General features: G+C 40.7%; 1 protein-coding gene across 4 annotated transcripts in view; it reads left to right on the top strand.

The window, feature by feature from the left end:
- The window catches only part of Ap1ar (adaptor related protein complex 1 associated regulatory protein), a 33,268-nt gene that overhangs the window by 1,704 nt on the left and 6,354 nt on the right, over nucleotides 1–25,210 (top strand). Inside the window, exons 2-7 of one of the 4 annotated variants that reach the window (XM_060392716.1) lie at nucleotides 1,166–1,196; nucleotides 15,494–15,542; nucleotides 16,316–16,342; nucleotides 19,208–19,233; nucleotides 22,409–22,505; nucleotides 23,747–23,845. In XM_060392716.1, the coding sequence (XP_060248699.1) occupies nucleotides 1,166–1,196; nucleotides 15,494–15,542; nucleotides 16,316–16,342; nucleotides 19,208–19,233; nucleotides 22,409–22,505; nucleotides 23,747–23,845 (329 nt within the window). The remainder of the gene's footprint in view (nucleotides 1–1,165; nucleotides 1,197–15,493; nucleotides 15,543–16,315; nucleotides 16,343–19,207; nucleotides 19,234–22,408; nucleotides 22,506–23,746; nucleotides 23,846–25,210) is intronic. The other 3 variants (XM_021648747.2, XM_060392717.1, XM_021648748.2) reach the window with 3 other exon arrangements.

Here is a 25,210-nt window from a genome sequence, read left to right on the forward strand (position 1 = left end):
TTTTATAAGCAGTGATGTTGCAAACTATATTTTAGTTATACCCCAATCATTAAAATTGTTGAGCACAGGCTTGGCAGCATGGGGTGGGGATAGCCGTGGAGTTGTGCGAGTCATGTGAACATTTCTGTAGCTGTGTCACAATACTTGATGGTGAATCTGTACCTTGGCTTTGGTCGACACCTTGAGTAAGTCCTGTGGGATGTGGATGCTGTCATCTAAGACCATATAATCAGTGTCAATCCTTTTGCATCTGTGAGCATAGGTTTCAACACTTCCCTTACTTAAATCTTCCCGTAAACTTGCCGTTTAATATTAGTCATACAGGTGCTCGCTTCGGCAGCACATATACTAAAATATTAGTCATACAGTTCTTAGCAGCCTCCTGGAAGCGTGTAGATACTTGCACAGTGATATTAAATTGCCTTTCCGTTCACTTGCTGTTAGTCTTTCTCTTTTAGGCACACATCTGTACAGTTAATGGGTACTTCTAATGGTGAAAAAAATGGGTAATCACAAAAGCTTGCTTTGATTTTGTGTTACTGTACTTATCATGGCTAGAAAGAAATAGGACATCCAGGGCTTTGTTAGGCTCACTTAGGCTGAACTCCACAGGGGTGCTTTGTGATTTGAGGCCTGGTTTCATAGCCTTGCAGATTTCCCAGGAGTCTCTCAGAATGAGATCATTTACTTCTACACTATATAACCTCAACACTATAATTACCAAATATACTAGAGTGTGCTCTAGTACTTTGTATGCTAGGATAACTTGACTAGTCAGAGTATCAATATTTTGTTGGCACGTTGGATACCTCACCACCAAGAAACAAAATACTGATATCCTGATGGTTAGCCTTCTTTATTTTGAAGATTAGCCTACCATCATATTCTGGAGAATTCCATCTGATGGCCAGTTCTGTTTCTCTGGACAGTACTAGAACTCTGCTTCTGATCAGTCTGCCTCCTGTTCCCAAGTTCTGAGATGAGAGGTTTGTGCTACCTTGCCAAGTTTATGCAGTGGTGGGGCTCAAATCCAGGGTGTCATACATTTTAAGGAAGCACTCTCCAGCTGAGCGATACCCTCAGCCCTATGTGTTACTTTTTTTAAGATAGTTTCTTTGGAACCTAGTTGTGTTTTGATGTGTTGTATTTTAGTTCCCATCTTTAGATTGCTGTAAAATTTCCCACCCTTGCTCCAGGTAAGCTGTAGTATGACTTATGCAAAGTTGTGATCATGTCTGAGATGCTCTGTTTTTAGCAGGTGTCAGCCCCTTGTGTTCTGTCAGCAGACTTGCTTCTAGGTGATAGTTTACAGTAACTTGCTTTTCCTAGTGAAAATTACTTTAGTGCCTATAAGTTATTACTTATATGCTGGGCAGTATTCTAAATGCAACATGTTAACCCTTTTATTTTTTTTCCACTCTCCTGTCAAGTAATAGGTGCTATTGAAAATTGAGTATGCTATTCAAAATGCATGAGACCAATTTATTATTTTTTAATAAGATTTTGGAATATTTCTATACACAACACTCTTAGACATGGACACAAGTTAAACCACAAAACTGATTTGTATTTCATCACACATTGTACACTGAGAGTGGTTTTATAGAGTATTTTTTAGTTTGCCCGTGGTTTTGCTTTAAGTGGCACAGCATCTTACTGTTACCCAGGCTGGCCTCAAACTTTCCTGCAATTTGACTATCTTCCTGTCATGTGAAGTCAGGTGTGGAATTTCCATGTTGTGGCCTCATGTTGACTCACAAAAGGCTTCAGAACTTGGAGCATTTTGGATTTTGAACTTGTAGATTAATGTTGTTCAACTTGTACGTGAGTTATAGACTGAAAACCAAAGCTTAGAAGTTTAACTTGCCTGAGATAACAGAGCTGAAATTGCAGTCAAAGTCCCTCTGAAACCAGAGCCCTTATCTTTAACTGGTAATAGCTTGTAGCTGTTTATCTAGTAGGTAGACATTTGGTTACCCTCTGTATCTGAACTATCCTGGAGCCATTTGGTGGACGTCTTATGAAGCCCTCAACAACTTGACCCTGTCTCATGTGACAAGCTTCTTGAAGCTTCTTGCACTTGATCCCTGCAGTGTAACTGTCTTCTCCCTTTTGTTTCTTCCTGCCTACTTTCATTCTTTCTAGCAATCAGATAAGCAGGTTTTCTGGTGTCGTTTTAATTTCCTTTACATGTGTACTGCTTATCCCAAGGAAATTTCAGCCATTCCTGTCACTTCGGCCACTACCCAATTTTGTACCTTTTTAGCCTACTAAAGAGATGCTTTTGCCTAGATTCTTTTAGCCTCCCTTTATACACGTGACCTCTGTTGTGTGTTTCTGTCTTAACTGTTGCCTTTCTTGTCACCCAATTAGTGGCTTGCAAATTGCTCTCCTTGTACTATCTGCATGTCATAGGAGTTGAGCTTTCTAAAACTACACCGTATCATGCCATTTCCTTGTTTAATGACTTCTGCTGCTTTCTGTTTCCCATAGCCACATTTTTAGGTCTTGTTTTTCTCTGATGGCAGCCTGATGAGTTGTGTGGAATTCATGTTCAACGTATGTCCATTTGTATTAATGTGCATTTCTGTATTTGAGTATCTATAATTTCACTTTTTGTTCTCAGCAAAAAATACATTAGTACAAGTAGATCAGAAAAAGTTTTTAAATTAAAGGGAACATTGAAGATACTCTAGTTTCAGTACAACACATTCACAAGTCTTCATATTTTAACTTTTTTATAAAATATTATCCTTCATTTGAAAATAGTATTGTCCCTGTCTTGCCAGCATTGCTCCCTTCAGTTCTCCAATTTGCCATTCTTTCAGCATCCTGTACACTAGTTGAACTATGTTATCTTTATTAAGGATCAGTAGTCTTTCATTGTTTGCTGTATGTGTGATATTTTGCCATTGTATGTGTTGCTAAGATACGGGAAGATAGGGTGTCTGTGGTAAGGATTTGTTTTACTGTGTGCATGTTTATGGGGTTTCAAAACATACAGATGCTTGGCTCCTGCCCTCTGAGTTGCTCCACTCAGCATCTGATGGAAACAGATGCAGAGACCCACAACCAAACATTGGGTGGAGCACTGGGAGCCTTGTGGAAGAGTTGGGGGAAGGATAGAAGGACCCAGAGGGGATAGGAGCTCCACAAGAAAACCAACAGAGCCAGCTAGCCCGGGCCCAGAGGGAGCCCTATGGAGACTGAAGCCACCAGCCAAGGACCATGTATGGACTGGTCATAGGGCCCCTACACATATGTAGCCATTAGGCAGCTCGGTTCTTATATGGGTTCCCTAGTAAGGGGAATAGGATGACTCTGACTTGGACTTTATTGCCTCTTTTCAATCACTTTCCCCTGGCAAGGCCACCTCACCAGGACACAGGAGAAGACACAACTTATCAAGTTGACACAACTTGATAAGCTGAGGTGGGTGGGAAGAGGGGGGTCCCTTTCTCTGAGGAGTAGGAAATGAGGATAGGGGAAACAGGGAGGGAGGGTCAGACCAGGAGAAGAGAAAGGGCACTACAACAGGAATGTGAAATGAATAATTAAAATTAAAATTAAAGAAAAACATGCAGATGGAAGCTGCTTCTGTAATTTCACAAGTCACTTTTCACAGTAGTGGATTTAAGTGGATATAAAAATCCTGCTTGTTTTGTGGTTTTGTATTACAACTTAGAGATTCCCAGGGCTTTGTTCTGACCTTTAGTCTTCCTTAATATGTACATATTTTTCCCATTGTACTTTTGGGTAATACTGTGAAGTACACAGCTTTATCTCCTCCATTTGTCTTGTTGCATTCAGTGCTCTTCCGCTGAGTTCTGAAATAATCTAATTGCTTACCGTTTCCAGTTGATATCAGCTGTAACTCTAAGCCCATCTTGCAGTGCTGCTGTTACCTCTTCTCATAGCCCTTTCTTTTCTTTATTTTCAGAGGAAATGGTGATTTCCTAATCATTCTTAATTTTTGCTTCCTCCCTTCTGCATAGAAAAGTAACCTGTAGTCCCCTCAGTTGTGAGCACTCCTTCCTTCCCTCTTCCTCCAAATATAAGTTCTCGGATCCTATAGAGGAGACCGCCTCAGTGTTAACGTGTGTCCTTAAAACCTCTATGTCTGTGCTGGCTAGGATTGTGTTTTTGTTGTTTGTTTTTGTCAACATGACACAAACAGACATATCTGAGAAGAGGGCATCTCAATTGAGGAATTTACTACATCAAATTGGCTTGTAGATACTTACCATAATTCTAGGATAAAGGCTAAAATTTATAAAACTGTTACTGTATCTTTCCAGATTCTGCATTATGTATTCCTTGTCTAGTTTTTTTTTCCTTGTCTTGTCTCTGCATTCCATTCTTCCCTGAATCTATTTCTTCCCTTCTTACTTGAATAACACCTACTCATCTTTTCCCTGGCAACTTAAGAATTATTCTCCAAGCTTTTCCCTAAGCGTCACCAATCCTCCGGAAATAAGAGCTCACAGCACTGCAGAACAGTCATGCTTCTGAGCTTCACCTTCCTAACTTCCGAGTGCACGCATCTGTCCGTGTCCATGCTGATTTTGCCTTCCTGTTGAGGACCTGGCTCATAGTTAAGTTCCTAGTACATAGTAGATACATGTATGTTTTGACTCCATGAATACAGTTTAAGTACGTCACAGTTTCACATCCCTGGATTTTGATCTCTTAACACTTCTGAACCACCCTTCCCCATATTTGGGGATGGGCTGATTCCTCCTCTTCAGGGTGGTTAAAAAAACCATGCCTATAATCTAACTGTGTCTGCCCCATTTGACTGTAGGGTTAATTTCTATCTTTAGATATTTAGAACATGACATTTCTAGATGTTAATATGTTGCTTTACCTGTCGTTCAGTAACTAGGGAAGGAAGCAAACGAGAAGACTCAGGGTCACACATGAAGAGAAATCACACGTATCACTCTCCAAAAGGAGATGATGGGTGGTTTCAGGTGCTGCACAAAGCATGGAAGATGAGCTGGAAGTTCAGTCTTGAGCTCCCTTTTTGTTACTGATTTCTTCTCAGAAGGCACTGGCTGTGTGTATGAGTTTGTTTGGCCTTGTCTTCTGTCTTTACTATGCACTGAGGGAAGGTCTGTCTCTCTACTGCTCTTGCAAAGCATAAAATTAATTTTCTGAATATCCATTCAAAAATTCCTCCTTCAGAAGGCACTACTAATACTATTTTTACTTTATGATTACCAGTTCTATAGGGGCTTCCATAGATAATAGAACCAGTAGAACAACACCATATGTCATCCAGTAGCTACAACTGTAGATACAACATCACATTTGTGATGAGGGATTGGCTGTGTGCAAGCTAGTGACCCAGGAAAACCAATGCTTTGACTCCCAGGACCTGGGCATAAGATAGCCAGAGTGGAAGCACAGGCAGTGTGGCAGAGAACTAGACCTGTTCCCATAGGCATGCATACTGCTGTTGACATCATCCCGCCCCAAGGCATCCGCCAACCCTTACTCCTTCAGATTCCAGTGCTTAAACCTCTGCTGAGATATTTGATAGCAGCCGGAAAACAGTGTCCATCATCATCTTTGTAATAGCTTTTGCCAGGCATATGATTTATAGCCTGCCCTGTCTTTTGTTTGGGAGTGGAAGGCTGTCTTAGAAGGCTTTTAATTTTTAGTAGACTTTGGAACAATTTACCTTGGCTACACATCATTTATTTATAATGTTCAACAAAAAAAGGATTGTCTTACTGTATTTCACTAGGTATGATATAAAGTATGTTGGGAACAGTATCAATGTATAATTTTGAGTTTTTGTAGCTTTTTTTAAGGCACTATGCAATATAACAGAAAAACATTAAAAACAACATTTTCAGTGTGTTTTCAATAAAATTTAAGTATTTAGTATCTATCTTGATAACAAGGTAGTAGGTTCGTAGGAATCTCCATTTCTTACTTTGAAGCTGTTGTAAATTCTTTTGTTACTGTTCTGTGTACCAACCACAGCCTTTTTTCCCCCCTTCCCTGTTCCTCTTTATATGTGAACCCATGTTCACATTTTTCATGGTAGAATGAGTATGCAAGGAATCTGTCTGGTGTTGAGACAAGTTTCAGGGACATAAGGATTATCTCTGACTCATCAGTGGATGACGTTGAACTTTGGAGAGCTCCTCCAAAGAAGGAAAATACATTTCTGTTTTCTTTAATCACTGTTTGGAGCACCTTTTGCCAGGCATGCAGTGGTCAGGTTTTGCCCGTTATTTTTCACTACCCTCTTTTGAGCATTTGCCCGAGTTGGTGAAAGTTAAATGTACATACAATGTGACCCTAATTTTCTTCACAGCTCAGCTTTGAGTGACCCTGCAATGTTTCCTGAGGACTCTTCTAGCTTCTTGCATCAGTTTTTTATCCTTTCACTGCTGGAAGTTTTGCATCTTTGACTTATCGTGTTTGTTTTTGTGCTCTACGCACTTGGATCCCTGCACACTGTAACACCATTAGGACTCTGACACTACTTACCATCATCTCTTGTCTTCCCCTAGATCAGGTTTTTTTTATCTGCTAAGTATTTGTTTATCTGCTTCCCTCACTGACACCACCCTAATCCAAGCTATCATTGCTTTTTCTGTAGCCTCGAGTTGATTACATGTATTATTCATGCATTCACTTTGCCCCATCCTCTCTCAGCTCCCTAAGGCTCTTATGGTTCCTGGCACTTGCGCTGGCTTACCCAGCTAGATTTAAGGGGGAAAAAATGTCTTCTTGCTCCCCTGTAATTATTTTAAACACAGTAAATATTAGTTGCTTAGGTCTGTCTTTGCTCTCAGTGATTTTGAATGGTGTTTGTCCAAAACTCTCATTTTCATACCTGATCATCCACTCCTCTTTCTATGTAGCATTATTAATATATCACAATTTAGCCAGTCCTTTATTGATGGACATTTTTGTTGTTTCAAAGGTAGTTATAGTTTTTTTTTCTTTATCTTATGTTGTTACCATCAATTAGCATTAAAGTTTTTCAAGTTTTTCACCTGTTTATACTTTTGCCAGTAAGGGAGTTCCATGGCTCCCTTTTTTTCTGAGTACTGGCAAGATGCTCTTTTCCAGCCTGTTAGTGTGAAATGTCAGGTATTTGTACAAGAACTTCACAGTAGCCCTATTTGCCTGGAGCAAACAGAACATGTATATATATATTTTAATTCCCCTAGTGATAGCAGTGGAAATATAAGAAACTAGGAATAAGTAAAAGGAGGTGTTTAAAAATGCAGTGGCTCTTTTCATACCTGCCAAATGAATGGAGAACACTGCTGTGTTCACTGGTGAAGACTCTGTGCCTCGGTGTTCACCTGATGTCCACAAGTTAGGCGCCATTCAAAATGAGATCGGTAGCAGGCTTCCTCTGGTTGTTGACGGGGTGATTCCATGCATTGTGAAGAAGGTGGTGGGTTTGTCTTAGGACACAGCAAATGCTAACAGATGTTGCCACAAAGATGGGCAGTAGGGAGCAGCACCTGGAGAAGCAGTGACCTTCATTTTACCAAGCTGGAGGAGTGACTGCTCCACTGAAATAGTGGGATAAAAAAAAAATTTGTTATTGTATGTATTTTGTCCAGTTCAGAGACTCGTCCTTACTCCTGCCCCTTTCCCCTCTTTTTTGTCTCCCTAGTTCAATTATCTAAAGTGGGTAGCAGTGTCCTGTCAGGAATAAGAATTCATTGTTTTATTGATTTTTGCTTCAGATGGGACCTGTGTGCCTCCTTATACTTACTGTTCCCATCTTTTCTTGTTATTGGCTAAAAAGTCATACCTCTAAGAATCTCTGAACTTGGGAGGTGTCTAATGGCAGTGTTGTATTATCATCATAAATAAAATTAATTTGAAGTTGAGTACCTTGGCCCTTACCTGCTTTTTTTTTTGATTCCTTTTTTTTTTCTTTATTGATTACACTTTACTCACTTTGTATCCTCCCCCCCCCCCCCGTGGTTCCCTCCTTCCTCCTGTCCCAATCCCTCCCTTCCTCCACCCTCTACATGCATGCCCCTCCCCAAGTCCACTGATAGGGGAGGACTTCTTTTCCTTCCTTCTGATTCTAGTCAATTAGGTCTCATCAGGAGTGGCTACCTTGTCCTCTTCTGTAGCCTGGTAATGCGGCTTCCCCCTCTGGGGGAGGTAATTAAAGAGCAGGCCAATCAGATCATGTCAGAGACAGTCCCTGTTCCTATCACAATGGAACCCACTTGGATACTGAACTGCTATGGGCTACATCTGTGCAGGGGTCTTAGGTTATCTCCATGCATAGTCCTTGGTTGGAATAGCAGTCTCAGAAGAGACCTCTGTGCTCAGATTTTTTGGTTCTGTTGCTCTCCTTATGGAGTTCTGTCATCTCCAGATCTTACTGTTTCCCACTTTTTTCCTAAGATTCCCTGCACTCTGCCCAAAGGTTGCCCATGAGTCTCAGTATCTACATTGATAGTCTGCAGGGCAAAGCTTTTCAGAGGTCCTCTGTGTCAGGCTCCTGACTTGTGCCCTCTTTTCTCCTTCTTCTGATGTCCAGCCTCTTTGCCTTTCTGGATAGGAATTGAGCATTTTAGCAAGAGTCCTCCCTCTTGATTAGTTTCTTTAGGTGTATAGATTTTAGTAGGTTTATCCTATATTATATGTCTATATGAGTGAGTATATACCGTGTACATCCCTCTGCTTCTAGAATTGCTCACTCAGGATGATCTTTTCCAGATCCCACCATTTACCTGCAAATTTCATGATTTCCTTAAAAAATGGGGTACAAAGCTAAACAGAATTCTCTGCAGAGGAATATCGAATGGCAGAGAAACACTTAAAGAAATGTTCAACCTCATTAGCCATCAGGGAAATGCAAATCAAAACAACCCTAAGATTTCACCTTACACCCATCAGAATGGCTAAGATCAAAAAACTCAAGAGACAACACATGCTGGAGAGGTTGTGGAGAAAGGGGAACCCTCCTCTACTGCTGGTGGGAATGTAAACTTGTACAACCACTCTGGAAAGCAATCTGGCGCTTTCTCAGACAACTAGGAATAGCGCTTCCTCAAGACTAGCTATACCACTCCTAGGCATATATCCAAAAGATTCTCAAGTACACATTAAGGACATTTGCTCAACCGTGTTTGTAGCAGCCTTATTTGTAATAGCCAGAAGCTTGAAACAGTCCAGATGCCCCTCAGTAGAGGAATGGATGCACAAATTGTGGTATATCTACACAATGGAATATTACTCAGCAATAAAAAACAAGGAAATCATGAAACTTTACCTGCTTTCTTAAGTATGTCTTTTTTTTTCTCTAAATCCTTAATCTTTGAAATCTATAGAAAAAAAAATGGCATCTCTTCTGAAAGAATTCAGTATCTGTAGTTACATTTTACAAATACAAAGGCAAAGAACAAGGTTTGTTTTCACTGATAAACATAATAGAAAAAAAATCAGATTTTCCATTGCTTATGGTTTTTTTCTTAAGTAAATTCAGGGACTTTTGTACAACATGACCCACTTACATGCTAACAATAGTAGTTCTAAAAAGTAGGATGGTTGTTTTTCTTTATAGAGAGTATGGTTAAAATCATGAGAGCAGACTTTCTTTGAATGTTGTCAGCTATTTACTACTAATTTTTGGTGAAAATCTTTTTTTTATAAAAAATGCAGTCATGCCTTATACACAGAAGCCCTCGTGTGGATGGCATTTCACCAAAGTGAGCACAGTTAGACTCAGAGCTGCACACGGGGCACTGAGCATGTGTGGTAAGCCCTGGATGTGTTTTCATGTCTCGCCATGCACGTACTGAACAGCTCAGTTACTGGAGGAGGTATTCCAGGCACTTTTGTACTGGCTTTAAGATCCAGTTCAATTTGATATTCCACAGCCCTCCGCATTCAGACTGGGTGGCAGTTCAAGTGCTTGGTAGCTAGTGGCTACCACTCATCGCTAGTGGCTGCCGTACTAAACAGCGCCATCTCTCTAAAGCAACAGATACCATAGGAGTACTGAGGAAAGGACGTTTCTCTGAGACACTTGTGAGACTTAGCTCAGTTCTGGGTCCGTTCTGCGTACTTGGTAAATGTGAGTCTGTTCTTTACTGTGTTGGCACCTTGTTCTCTCTTGTATTTGCTTATGTCACACACAGCTGGAAATAAAGTCAGTGAGATACTGAGTTTTTTTTTCTTTAAATTTAAGAAAACAATTCTTGGACAGTTGTGAAACACAGGACTTGGGAGACCTGAGTAAAGCAAGTCTTATTAGCTTTCGTCTGTGGTTAGTTTAGTGTTAGTTAGTTTAGTTTAGTTTAAATGTAAACATGATAATTTGTTTTAGGCAACTACATAGATGGTTTCTCCATGTCCCAGTCTTTCACCTTTAGCTGTATTTGTTCAGATGTAGAACATTAAGTTGTAAATCTATAATTTAGGATGAGAAGTCAGCAGCCTGCAAAGTGTGTAGCAATTGTCTTTCAGTAAGGACGTCCTTTTGCTTCGAAATGGCCAATACAGCAGGAGGTATTTGGTGTAGTTTGGAACAAAGGGACAGCGTGCCAACGTAACTGATCTTCTAGGGATGGTTTAGTTTTAGTCTGTTTCTAACTTAACAAAATTGGGAGTAAGTTCCTTTAAAACTCATAAGATATATATCATTTGCATTCAGTTTGTTTGAGAGTGAGGTCTGAGGCTTTTGTTAGTCACCGAAGCTCCATATTAGCACACACATACACATGTTCATTCAAGTCATGACATGAGGTATCAGTATGAAAGGAGAAAATGCTGATCTTACCGTCTTTGTCTATAACCAGCCTTCCTTGGGATAGAAAATAAATGATTTGTTGAGTTGGAAGCAAGAAAGAAAAGAAAAATGCTTCTAGTGGTCTGGAACTGAGACGTAAGCCCCAGGGTTGTTTATAAGAAGCGCTGAGACAAAGCCTGGATGGTTGTCCTTTCAGGCTGGCCTTCAGCTCTTCTCATCTTGCCTCTTCATCCCCAGTGCTAGGGCCTGATAGCACTACTGACTGCATAGCTAGTGACTAGCTACCTGGTGGCTAGACAGCACTCTAAGGGGTTTGCGACTGATGTTTGTGTTAGTGTTGTTCATTTAGCGTTAAATAGAGGATTCTCACCCAGGCTCTTGGCTTTGTACTCACATTGATCTCCTAGCTGCACACGGTTCCACTTCTAACCTTCCTCATCTCTTGACGTCTCCATCCTTGATTTCTGACCTCTTAAGTACTTCTCCCTCTGTTAGCACATTCTGGGAGCCTTGTCTTCAAAGGACTGTCAGTACTGCCTGTTGCCACTATGATCCTCTCCACTGCCATTCTGCTCTGTGCCACTACAGAGGGTTGCTGGTTGGTCTCTTAAAGCAGCACATCATCTCTAAGATCCCCTAAGGAAGTTCTTAATAGAGCAGATGGCTTCTAAAAAATCTGTAATGAATCTGAAAAGTTATGAACCTGAATACTCTAGTCAAACAGTGAAGCTGAGCACTTAATGCATATTAATAACTATGGTAAAAGGTTAATATGCTACTTTAATGATGGATGGGTTAGGAGCCTAAGTGGTTGACAAAAGCCTCACCCCTTACTCTGGAACAGAACTGTGAGGTAGAAAATAAAAAGTCAGGACCGCTCTCCCGAGTGCTGTAGCTAGAAGGGTAGGCCTAGCTTAGACCCAGGGCTTTGAGCTGATCCACCCCAACATCTATGAACTGCTGGACTGTGTGAAGGGGTTGCTTCTGAGGATTCAAAGCTGCAGGATCTCCATGACACAGGGCAACAACAGGATATTCCAGGGGAGTCCAGTATTGATGGTTAGCAGAAGCCAGGGCCCCCAAAACAGACCAACAACTCCTTTTAGTGGACATTTGCATGTGAAGATGTGGGGACAAAATGGTGGCACACTGCGACACACTACAGCTTCCATGACGAGATGGTTTTTTTTGTTTGTTTTGCTTTGCTCTTATATTTTATTTTCTTTTGTGAGTGAGGTCACAAGGGAGGGGGTCAGATATGAAGGGATGGAGAGATGGGTAGGACTGAGGTACATGATGTGAAATTCACAAAGAACAATAAAGGTTTTTAGAAAGCCAGGAAGCGTTTTGTAGGAAATACTAAAAAGCATATATTCCACATTTGTTAGACTTTTAGCAGTCATTAGTATGGAAGGCTTGGGTCTTGGTGTCCTCCATTTGCTTGAGGGATAGAGTATTTACTGAAGGGCACTTCTGTGAACTGATACACTGCCTATGTGTTAAGGAGGCATCCTTGAAATAGAACTTAAAAACATTTGCCTTCTAATCATGTTCAAAGTATCTGCCGTGGAAAAATTTGAGGACAGCTGTAGTTTTGTGTTTTATAGTTTTTTATGGCTTAAAGTCATCCAAATATCACTGATCAAATTTAATACTGCGCATGTCTGTGGAGGGTCTGTGCAAGTGCCAGCAGTGTTTAAAGAAATAAAGACATCCATAATTCATTTAATATATGTGTGTGTATGTGTGTGTTCCAATATCCAATTTTTTTTTAGAAAAGCCCCACAGTAAAGTTTCTCTTAAAAAAAAAAAAGTGCCTGACTTTGCCAAATTGCTAATTTACTTTAACCAATCAATATGGTCTCATCACTGTAGGAGTCAATATATGTCCTTTGTGACTAAGGTTTCAGAAGGTTTCAGTCTATGTGTTTAAAGTGAAGCCCTGCAAATCTCAGGAAGATATTACCTATGTTTGGTTTCCCGACAACTCAGATGGAGTGTAGTGGTGTGTAGCTTGACCACTCTGAGTCAGGCAAGAGTAAGAATCTTCTCCTTGTAACCAGTTGTGGGTAGAGAAACCAGAGACACCTTGGCTTCCACAAAACTCAGGTTGTGATAGTCACAAACCTATAGGGGTAGTGCAGCAGTGACCTCCCTTGTCTTGACTGTTCTGTGCAGTGTTGGGATGTCCTAGGCTGTGTTACTGTTGCTGAACTTTTCAGTATTCACTTAGACCATTCAGCAGGCCTAAACAAGAATAGTTTAAGGAGAGACAGATTGTTCAAGCAAGCGGGTCACAGTGATATGTAGAGAGACAAATCTGATACGCGAAGCAGGAATCCCACCATCAGAGCACAGTGCTTCTGGAATATTCCGCTTGTTTTTTGGTTTTGCTTGAAAAACTGAAGCATGGAGACCCTGGGTGGCTAGAGAATAAAAGATACTGTGTTTATGCTAGAATATTCCATGCGCTTTTTAAAAGAGTACAGAATCCTTTACTTTCTACCTATAACCTGGGGGAAAGGAAAACATAAAACAACTCTGTTATGATTGTGTGGTTGTTTGACCAAAATACCCAACATATATAGATTAAAGCAGGAGAAAGGGTTGAGCTCTGCTCACACTGTCAGAGGGTCTAATTCCTTGTGGCCTGGGAGGCATATGCCGCTCATATCATGGCAGCCAGGTTCTCTGCTGCTCTTCTCATTTATTCTGTCCAGGACACTGGCCCGTGGAATGGTGCCTGTGATGGCTCCTGTGTCAGCTTCACACAATTTAGAACCACCTGGGGAGTCCCGAGGAGTCGCCCAGATTAGGTTGGTCTGTGGACGTGCTTGTGAGTGGTATTCTTAATTGTGTTGATTGAGATAGAAAGACCCACCCTGACTGTGGGTGGCAGCATTTCCTGGCGGTGCCCTGGGCAGAAAGAAGAGGAGGAAACACTGACATGCCCGCATGCATCCTTGCTCTCTGCCTTGACTGGGTGTGACCAGCTGTTTCACATTCCCGCCACCTTCCATTCTCCACAGTGGTGGACTGTGACCTGGAACTGTGAGCCAGGTAAACCCATTCTCCTTTATGTTATCACAGCAACAGGACATGACACTGAACAGTGTTTCCCTTCAGTGAATTCTTCAGGGAATGCTCTTACAGATCCCACATGCTGCTAAGCCCAGTCAGCTGACAATGAAGATGAGCTATCACATCTCTCAGCTTAAAAAAAAAATGTCTCAGGAAAAAACAGCAGCTATAACCTTTTGCTCTCTTATTCATTGTTTGCAATAATATGTCATTTTCCCCAACTCTGTGAGCCATCTCCATGCATATGTACATGTACAAAGCGTCAGATCTGACCTCACCCAAAACTCAATGTTTAAAAAGGTCCCTCTCCAAGAAACCTGACAATTAGGAACCGTAAGAGCAAATATGGTTCCGATGCAGGGCATCCCTTACTCATTTTGACAACTCTTATGGGAGCTGCACATCAGTGAAAGTCTTAAAGATGCCTGCTACTTTTAGTAGCAAAGGAACTTGAATTGACTTTGTCTGAGATGGACTTGGTGTTACAGTAGAGCATAGATTTATTGTTGGGGCAGACATGGTAATGAAGGTGCTTATTTAATGGCATCTAAGTGTCAGAGAGGCACAGAAATGAATTATCAAAGTGAGGGAAGATTTGCTCCACCCCATAGAAAAACTAATCTAGTGGACATTTCCGACTTGTTTTCCATCATTCATTTGTGAAGGCCTAAGAAAAGAACAAAAGGGCTTCTATAAGTATATGGCCCATTATTTGTCTTGTTTTGTTCTGATACCAAGGCCTTGGCTATGTAGCCTCAGCTGGATTCAAACTCTCAGCAACCCTCCTGTCTCAGCCTTTAAAGCAATGGGATTATAGGATCTTCCTCCCACAGCTCAGTATAACTGTTCTTCTTCCTACATTGGCCTACATTATCCTTTCAGAATTGTGGTGTTTTGCATATATGTAAAATGTAAGGGACATCCTAATTGTATATATTATTTAGTTTCACATTGTTTGTGTGTGTGTGTGTGTGTATGTGTGTGTGTGTGTGTGTGTGTGTGTGTGTGTGTTAAGGGCATTTTTGGTTTTCTTTGTTTTTTGACGTGGTATACATAATGATGGATTTCATTGACATTTTCATACAATGCATGTGATTTCATTATATTTCCCTTTTTGTGGGGTGGAAGTTGGCTTCAAGACAGGGTTTCTCTGTGTAGCCTTGGCTGTCCAGGACTCGCTTTGTGGACCAGTCTGGCCTCCAACTCACAGAGGTCCGCCTGTCTCTGCTCCCTGAGTGCTGAGATTAAAGGCAGGTTCCACACTCCTGGATGATTTACCTCCATTTTTAAAAAGACATTTTATTTGATATAGCAAAAAGATAAAATTTAAAATGTTGCTGCATTCTGTTCTATGTAATATTTGCTTAAATTAACTTATTATTACAGACTTAGTAAACATTAGTGCCAATAAAAAGATTAGTTAGTTAGCTAGCAATGAAGTTTAAAAATCTAAACTAGTTATATATATATAACTAGTAACAAAATGTACGTAAGACTATATATATATAGTCTTACATACATTTTGTTTGTTTTTAGAAATACTGTTAGAGAATTTAAGGTTGTTTTTTTTTTGTTGTTTGTTTTTCTGCCATATTAATTCAGTTTTAGACTTAGTTGTGATTTTTTTTAACATTGTTTTTATGTTTTTCTTCCTAGATCAAAATATTTCAGAACATGCCCAAGAGGAGAGCACCTGACCATAGAGGTAAGTCGTGAGCCCTGGGTAGGATCTACAGTACCCAGAGATCTTCTTTCTCTTTTGAGGTTTCTGTGTGTGGAGTTTGCCTGCACTGTGCACCGTGTGTATGCAGTGCTCACAGAGGCCAGAAGAGGGCGGCATATTCCTAGCAAGTAACAGACTTTTGAGCCACCGTATAGGTGCTTAAAACCAAACCTGGGTCCTCTACAAGAGCAGTGAGTGTCCTGAGCTGCAGGCTTCTCCCCAGCTTTTCACTTTCTTTATTTAGATAATAAAGATTTAGGCCCACAGTTAGTGTGGATTATCATGTGAAAGAGTAACTACTTCAAAATTGTTAATTATTTTTGGAGGCAGGGCTCATGAATACTAGGTTATCACTCTGACCCACATCCTCGTCCCTTGTACTTCACTTTTTATTTTGAGACAGGGTCTCACTGAATCATACAGACTGGCCTTGAACTCACACTGTCACCAAGACTGGCCTTAAGCACTGCATCTTCCTACCTTCACCTTCAGATTAGCTGAGAGTATAGGTCTGTACCCTGGGCCTGGCTCAGTACTGTGGATTCTGATAGACAAAAAAAAATTATATGCGTGTGTGGGTTGACCATTTTGTTGACTGAAATATCCCAAATGTGCTAATCACTAAAGGCACTCAACTTCTTAGGTACTTTATAAAGTTGCATTCTTTTCTTTAAGGTTAAAAAAGTGGTAGTTTCTTGTGAGATGTGTATACTCGACAAATATCCCTCCTAATGGTTACCTTTTTGTCCTTTCAGTTTGAGAATCTAGTAGAGAGTGATGAAGTAAGTATTTGACTCACAGTTTTTGTTCTTATTAATTATTGTATTAATTGTACCACTTTCTGTCTTGCTTTTTATTTCTCATCCATTCTGTATCTTTTCCTTCTTTGATTAATTTATGTTAGTAAGAATTCACAAATTTCTACTGTATCTTGAATATAATGCTAGACACAGATTTTTTTTTTTTTTGCCTTTTATACAATTCAAGAAACTACAAAAAGAAGATATTTCTAATGTCTTTTCCCATACATAAAGTCAAATACTTCAATCTAGAAACCTTTCTGTGGATTTTTGAAGGTAGAATGAATGTATGACTATAAAATTCCCACTTAAGCCATTACCTTCATCAATTGTTCTTAATATTGATTTCTTTTTTCTTGTTTTTTTGACACAGAGTTTCTCTGTGTAGCCTTGGCTGTCCTAGAACTAGCTCTGTAGGCCATGTTGGCCTTGAACTTAGGGAGATCACCTGCCTTTACCTTCCAAGTGCTGGAATTAAAAGCATGTGCTATCACTGTCCAGCTATTACTGATTTTGTATATCTCATTTTACTGAAAGTTCAGTCAAGTTTAAGAAAAACCCAAGAACAGAAATACTCAAATATGAAAAAAGAAATGCACTTTCAAACCAATGAAATGTGCTGTGTACTTAATATGCAGACATATAATTAGGAGATCTTGAGTTTGTATGCTCATGTCCAACTTTAATTGTCCAAATTTTGTGCAGATTACTCACCCTCCCAGGGCCTTTAAGAGGAAAATGTATCCAACTTTTCTTTTGAGCATATAAATCATGGGGCAAATAAGATGGCTCAGCATATAAAGGCAATTACCACCAAACCTGAGTTGAGCCCTCAGGATCCATATGGTGGAAGAGGAAAATGGACTCTCACAGGTTGTCCCCTGACCTCTACATGGCTGCCATGACACACCTGTGTGCATGAGAGAGAGAGAGAGAGAGAGCACACACACACAGACAAACAAATAAAATGTGATTTTAAATTATTAAAGTAATTTAAACGTATCCAGTTCAGCATTTCTCAAAATAATTTGATGGAAAGACCTTCCTAGCCAGGTGGTGGTGGTACAGCTCTTGGGAGGGAGAAGCAGGTGGATCTATAGAGCAAGTTCCTGGTCAGCCAGGGCTACACAGAGAAACCCTGTCTCAAAAAGCAAGCAAACAAAACAAAACACAAAAGACCTTTCGAAAGCAAGATACATATAACATCTGGGAGGACAGTTGAGGGAACTGTCCAGCCTTTGTTCTTTAGTGAAGGAACATCTGCCTTCCATGCAACCTTCCTCCCCAACGCCCAGCCCCATCTCCTCCTCCTTCAGAGGGAAGGCTCCTTTCAGCTTCCTAGTTCACCTCAGCAGCATTCTGCTTCTCAGAAGAGCCTGCACCTTCATGCTTCCCTAAGGTGCTTTCAGTTGTTGGCTCAGCGCTTTTTGCTAGTTCTCACTATGCTGACCAGCCTCTCCTGTAGTCCACCTGTGGTGGGTATGTAGCATCCTGTTTTGTGGTGCTGCTTCGGACATGAGTGTGGACCACTTATTGTCTGATTCCCACTGCCAACTTAACAATGTATGTCAGCTGAACTGTTTAGATGTGTAAGAAATACTCATAAGCCCAAATTAGTCTTAAAAGAATTATGGTTTGCTTTGAAGAGAAAAAGGGCAATAAAACTTTATTTTGTAAAATAAAGAGTCGGTTTAATTCCTTTTACTTTTTTGATTTACTTCTTACTCTTGTTCACTGTGTATGGATACCTGTTGCACTTATGCCATGTGTGTGGTGCTGTCACAGAGCAGGGGAAGCAACAGATCATATCTCTGCAGCTGGACTCACAGGCAGCTGAGCCACATGACGCAGGTGCGGGAACTAAGCTCAGAACAATGCAAGAGCAATGCTGCTCAGAACCACTCAGCTGTTCGCCAGCCGCAATTCACGTTGTAATTCAAATGTTTCAGAGTCCTCACGAATGCTGTTACCAAGTCCTTCCTCCTAGGGGGACTAAGAGGTGGATTCCTGAAACCTCCCATCACAGCATGTGCATCATAAACTTACAGGCTTTTTTTGTGTGTTGGAAACACTTTCCTGAGCATGAACTACTGACCTGCTAACTTTGAGCCCACAGTGAACACACTTTATTGAAACTTACCCACATACTCTCTATACAAGACACATCATACCTTCTTGTGCTTAGGAGCACCAGACAGCAGTTAGACACCATATTTGGGGAGTTTTGTTTTCTTTTAAGCCAGGATCTCCCTGTGTCAGGAGTAACTTTAGGCAGTAAAGCCACAAAGCACAAAATGCAAGCAACGATGGCAAAGGCTGCTCCTTTAGTGTGAGAGATGTAGCAAGAGGCCAGGGTGGAACTGTGCACTGTAGCTAGGAACCTAGGTCCCTGGCCAACTCTTCAGTTATTTGCTATTCTGTGCACTTCCAAGTGGCCAGAAAGTCCAAAGAGTGTTTATTTCCAGGGAAGGGTTATAAAAACCTCTTCACAGGTATATAAATTCCAAGACACTGAAATCTGAATAACGGAGATCAGCCACAAATGCTGAAGACTTAGTAAGTGTGCTGTCTGGCGTGTCCCAACAGTGAGAGCTCATTTGCTACATAACAAATGTTCAAAAATGAAGAAATGTCCAGCAAATGGTTTTTCTATAATTAGTTTTGCCTTGAAAAATAGTTCAGGTTTGTTTTTGTTTGTTTCAAATCCTTTTAACAATGAAATTTGCTTTCTGTGACAGAAATAGGTAAGTAAAAAAGTATTTTTGATTAAATGAAAATTTATTTGACTCGCCTTAAATAGTGAGTTCAACTAGTAAAAATTCTTTTACCTGTTTAATTTTTGTGCAGGGGGAGAGCCCTGGAAGCAGCCATAGGTAAGGTTTTTCAAAACAACAAAATATGTAAGTGTTGTGTAACTAAACTTTCTCTGGGGAGCTGCAGCACACACATCTACCCACCACAGATAGGGAGCCCATGACAGACCAAAATACAAATACCACCAAAGTCCAACTTGGTGAACCAAGGTTATGGGTGAGGGGTTACTTACAGGAACAGAAAGGACTCAGAGACAGCTACATCACCAAGTCCACCCTAGCGTAGGTGATAGCTCACAAAACTAGGAATCATGAACTCACTGCAAGCAGTTCAAAAGGTTGGAGAATATCCTTTTCAGGTGCCTCAGTTGGTCTAACTCTCAAAAGCAGCTGGTTTGGTCTCATAATCGTCTTTGCAGCTTGGCTTGCACATGGCTTATCTGAGAAGGACTCTCGGTTTTTCTTACTGTGACAGGGAGGGCCCTCGTGAATCTGGTCAGTTTCAGGGATTTCCTGAAGCCTTTTGAGTTGTTTACTTCTTGCTTAAGGAGCTTCCCTGCAGAATGGAATGGAACTTTTAAACAGCGGAATGTAAGCTCTTGAAGTCTGAATTCCCAAAAGATTAAAAGATTCTGATCATAGTCTTTGAGACACTGAATACTTTGTTTCACAAACAAAATTTTCTCTGTACATAAAATTAAGACATATTTCCCAAAACAGTATTTTGAATAGCAGAAAAATGATGTATATTGATTTTTCAGGTTTTTTTTTTTAATTGGGCCTAGGTTATAAATCATTTAGTTTTCTTAAAGCCAGTTAGGATTGATAATTCAATTTTTTTTATACAGCTTCTCTGTAGCCTTTGATGCCCTGAGTCTCCCTTCGTAGACCTTGAATTCACAGAAATCCACCTTTCTCTGCCTCTGCCTCTGGAGTGCTAGGATTAAAGGCTTGCGCCACCATAACCTGCTGATAACTCCATTTCTTTTTATGTTTCATCCCCCTTTTTTTCTTGACATTCTAAAACATTCTACACATAAGAGCACTAACTGTTGTTCCAGAGGACCCAGATTTGATTTGGCTCACAATCATCTGTCACTCCAGTTCCAGGAGATTTGATACCTTCCTGTGCTTTCCCAGGCACCTGGCATGCAAGTAGTATACAGACATACAAGCAGACAGAACAGACACACACATATACACACATATATGAAATAAAATTTTAAAAGAAAGTTTCTCATGTCAAGGAAGTTGTTTCTTATTTTAAGTATGTTTTTTTCTTGAATTTTTTAGTTTAACAAACCTTTATTGGCAGTTGACCATATGCCAGGCACTGTGTTAGATATTGGGATTGAAAATCAAGTGTGAACTTGGTGCAGTCTTGCAGATGTGTAATAATAATAGCACTGGACACACATGAAGTAGGCTTCTGATAGACACTCAGGAGAATTGCCTGGGCTGTATGAGACCCTTTAAAAGAAGACAAAGGTCAAGAATATGGCTCACTACCTAGGATATGCAAAGCCCTGATTTGGTCTAGTCTCAAGCTCTCTCTCTGTCTCTCTTTCCCTCTTCCTCTCCCTTCCCCCCAACCCGTGTGTGTATGTGTGTGTGTGTGTGTGTGTGTGTGTGTGTGTATGAATGTTGGTCTCTAAGGAGAAGGTGTGTGTGTGTGTGTGTGTGAATGTTGGTCTCTAGAAGAAAGTGTATCCTGGAAGAAAGATCCTAGAGATAACATTTTAGTATGAAGTAGCAGTTATAGAACATACTAGTAAATCTAGAGAATCTTTGTGACCAAAAATGTGCATCATTAGATCATCAGCATACTTCATCATGCCCAGATATAACTAGCTCAGTGGTAGAGCACTTATCTATCATGTACCAAGTCCCATGGTCAATCTGCACCACCTCAGAAGGTGGTGGGGTCACATCCATGGGTTGGGGGATGATGGAGGAGGGTTCTTAGAGCATGGGGAAGAGTGCTGTGAACTAAGCAGAAACACAGTGAGAGAAGAGTGTGGACATGACTGAGAAGTGAGAGAAACAAAGGGCCAGGAGAGGGTAAAAGAGAGGCAAAAGAGAAATGAGAAGGTCCAGACACAGGCCAGACTAGCGAGCAGGCTCATGCTGATCGTGAAAGTGAGGTGAGAAGGACGTGAAGCTGTTTGCTGTGGTTATTTAACACCATTGAGACAGTTGATTACCAGAGATACTGAGTGATGGGAGTTGATGACTGCAGGGAACTGAGCGAGCTGAGGCAAGGACATGGAGACAGGAAACATACTAGTTAGGAGCAAGGTGCTAGACTGCCTGCATTTAAATTCCAGCTCTACCACATGCTTGTCCTTAATCTGCGGCCGTCTCATTTCCCTCACATGTAATCTCTGCCTCTACTCTCTATGGGTGTTGGAATGAGCCCGACATTGTAAGTACTGGAGGAGCGAGCCCTGGACTTGAGTGACTCATACTATGACCTCGGGGAAGGGAAGGAAGAATAAGATAAAATTAAGCATAGAAGTGGAAGTGAAATGTAGTTGCTTTAAAAAAAAAAAAAAAAAGCTTAAATAAGAAACTTTATGGAGTAGTTAATGTAGGCGGTCACCTTGTGTAAGTTGAAAGACTGTTGCTAGAGACGTAGGGCCAAATTGTTGCTGTATTTTTTTTTTTTTCTAGCGGCCCACAGCAGTAGGGAATAAAAGCAGGAAAGACTCAGGGCCCAGAGTGAGTAAGTGATTGGAATAATGGCAGGAACATAGCAAGGTGTGCGGTGAGAAAGGAAATGAGATCTTCATTGTCCTGAGTAGAGACTAGATTACTGGTGCGGCAGAAAGAAGGGCCTGGGGAGCCCAGGGTGACTGGACGGAAGGTTAGGCTCTGCCTGTGAGCATGGAGAAGAAAGTACAGTACAGTAAAAATAGGCTCTGTGGTGGTGTTTGGGGTGTAGTCAAGGATAGCCATGAAGTAGAGCCTGTGTAGAGTAGCAAAGTCTGTATTTCCCTACAGGAAACTGGCAAGAAAAGGAAGCATGGCGTCTTGAGCTGACGGAAGGACTGTTACTGTATTTCAGCCTTTAGTTTCACAGGACAATTGAAGCTGTGTTCAGTTGCATTAATTCATCTTTTGGCAGTAGAAGTTCAGCATTCCCCTGGCTTTGGGAATGTTTTATTTGGACTAAGGTTCATCAGAAGGGTTTTTGTTTTGTTTTTTCCTTTTCCCTCCCTCCTGTTTTCTCTAGGCCACTTACTGAGGAAGAAATTGTTGACTTACAAGAGAGGCACTATGATTCTATTGCTGAGAAACAGAAAGCTGTGGATAGGAAAATCCAGAGGGAGGTAAGTGGTGTGTGCTGCTGTGAATACATGTGAAGCCTGTGGGTGGGTGCTCACGGATGTGTTGCCAACAATCACTGACCTCTGCTTACGTAAATACAGAGAAAGGTGATTCAAAAGCCAACTACTGTATGGAATTAGTTTGATTTCATGTTAAGAGGTCATGTAATGTCACATGGTAGCTATAGAGCACTCTTTAAAGATGGTTCTCCGTTCACTAGTAGAAGTGCCAAGCAAAAAACAAGTACCTTGGCCTCTGTCAGCCTAAATCAACTGCTCTGTTCTTGTGGGTCTTGGATTTATTTGTTCTTAGTGAACCAAGGACCTCTACCAGTCCAGTCATAATGAACTGTTACATATATTTATAGAAGTGGCCTGTAATCATGGCTTCATTATCACTGAACTAAAGAGAATTAGTTATATTTTAATCTACATTTAAAAAGGAGTCTTTTGTGCTGGGCAAGAAAGTATTTGCCCAGCACTTGGGAGGTACAGGCAGAAGAATGAGTTTGAGGCTAGCCTTGGGATCATAGCAAGCTTAAAGACAGACCAAACTATATATAGTGAGATTCTATATCAAAATAAAGTAACCTTCTGATCTTCTAGGGAAGCTGTTGAGTACAAGGTGCTGGGTTCAGTCTGCAGTACCAAAAAGAATTTTTTTAAGTAAAAATAAAAGTCAGTATGTTTAGTACCATAAGTGATTTATGAGTGTATTAATTTAATCTACTAGTAATCTACAAATCAAAGAGTTATTCTTGGCTTGTTAAATTAGATTTGATCTGCAGCACTTATGACCAAGGTTCTGTGTATGCTATTATGAATGGTAATAATTTAAATTTGAAAGTAGTTTCTGGATAATAAGTACTAGTAAAATTGAGAAATATGTATGCGGTCAATTAAGTGGAAAGATGGGAATTTGGGAAAAGAAGAGATATGATTGGCCTTGGATTTAGGTTTCTTTGATTTGTCAGGGCCAAAACCATTGTTGTCAGGGTGACAAGTATTAAGATGATTACTGAAAATGAAGATCATTGCATTTTCTAGAGATGCCTTACATACCATGTGGGGTATTTTATGAAATTTGAAATGAGCAGCCACAAACATCTCTGTTCTGATAAGCTTCATAGATATCAGTTATTTTCAATGATTTATGTTTTGTTTTATAATCGGAATAGCTGATTTTTAGAGCAGCTAGACAGGTTCTGGTTTCCGTTAATCCTTATCGTTTTGTTCATGTACAGTTAGCCTTACAAGAGGAGAAGTTAAGACTAGAAGAAGAAGCTTTATACGCTGCCCAGCGTGAAGCAGCCAGGGCAGCAAGGCAGCGAGCGCTCCTGGAGGTGAGGGGGAGAGGCCCCAGCGCACACCAGGCTTACTTCTCTCCTTGTTCTCTCTGACAGTTTCAAGTTGGGGCTTTTCTCCTACAGTCACCAGCTCCTTGTTTAGCTGAGGATGTCCTTATGCATATATTCTTAAGAATGTCAAAGGCAAATTTATCAAGCTTTATCCTGTAGAGGTAATAGAAACAGGTGCTTAACACTGCCTAAGTGTAGGTCAGCAGGAGCTAAGTCTTGGTTAGCCAGAAGATAAATTTAGTGCTTTGAATTCAGATTCTTTTGGGAGAAATACTGTGTTTAGGAGGTAGATATTTCAAAACTAACCGTATAATTTGTCAAGTATTTTAGTGTATTTTCATGAAGATTTTTAGAAACAGTTTCTGAAATTGTAAGACTCTCATTTTTATATTAGACAAGCTATATGCTTTATGGCTCACTAGGGGTGTTGTTTAATTCTCAATTTCTTAAGTTTTTGAGACATTAAGAGTCTTGAGAAATCTTTGGCTTATTATCAGGGAAGACAGATTTACTATCTTACCATGACATGGGAATATGACATTATCACACAATGCTTGACAGCTGTCAGTCACAGATTTTTCTAGAACTAAGCATGGGGACCAGTACAGGGAAGATTCTTAGTTTAAAACTCACAGCCGTCCTAGGAGGAGGGGCATTTGAACCCCCGTACCGGCGAGGCAAGGAAGCTGAAGGACTAACCTCCCAGCCGACACCCCGGAGGGCAGAGCCGAAGCATGGGTTGGCGGGTACACTGCTCACTGTCCTCCCAGAACTGCCCATGTGGAGTTTTTCCACCTCAGCGTTAAGCGGTACAGGCTCCAGTACAGAACTCGGATCACATGTGGAAATTCAGACAACCTGAAAAATCCCATCTTTGTGATTTTTAGAAGAACTCTGTCTTTCTCTCTTTTTGAGGGGGTGTGTCTCAGCGGATTGTTTATGGGGAAGTACCTTTTTGGAGTACATCTTAAGTGATGGAAAACTTTAAAGTAACTTTCACTATCTATGAAATTAATAGTTGCTCTTAATATAGGCATTCTTTTTTACAATAATAAATGCTCTACCATGACTTTGGTTAAAGCAGTGGGTCTCAGCCTGTGGGTCAAGACCCTTTTGGTGTCCAAACAACCCTTTCACGGGGGTTGTATATCATACTTCCTACATGTCAGATGTATACATTACAATTCATAACAGTAGCAAAATTATAGTTATGAAGTAGCGATGAGATAATTTTATGGTTGGGGCCGTCATCACAGCATGAGGGATTGCATTCAAGGGCCGCAGCATTAGGAAGGCTGAGAGCCGCCAGCTTACCACGCCCTACTTGAGGTGTCAGTTTGGGAAATCTAG

Source organism: Meriones unguiculatus, chromosome 10 (genome assembly GCF_030254825.1).
Source record: "Meriones unguiculatus strain TT.TT164.6M chromosome 10, Bangor_MerUng_6.1, whole genome shotgun sequence".
NCBI classification, from domain to species: domain Eukaryota; kingdom Metazoa; phylum Chordata; class Mammalia; order Rodentia; family Muridae; genus Meriones; species Meriones unguiculatus.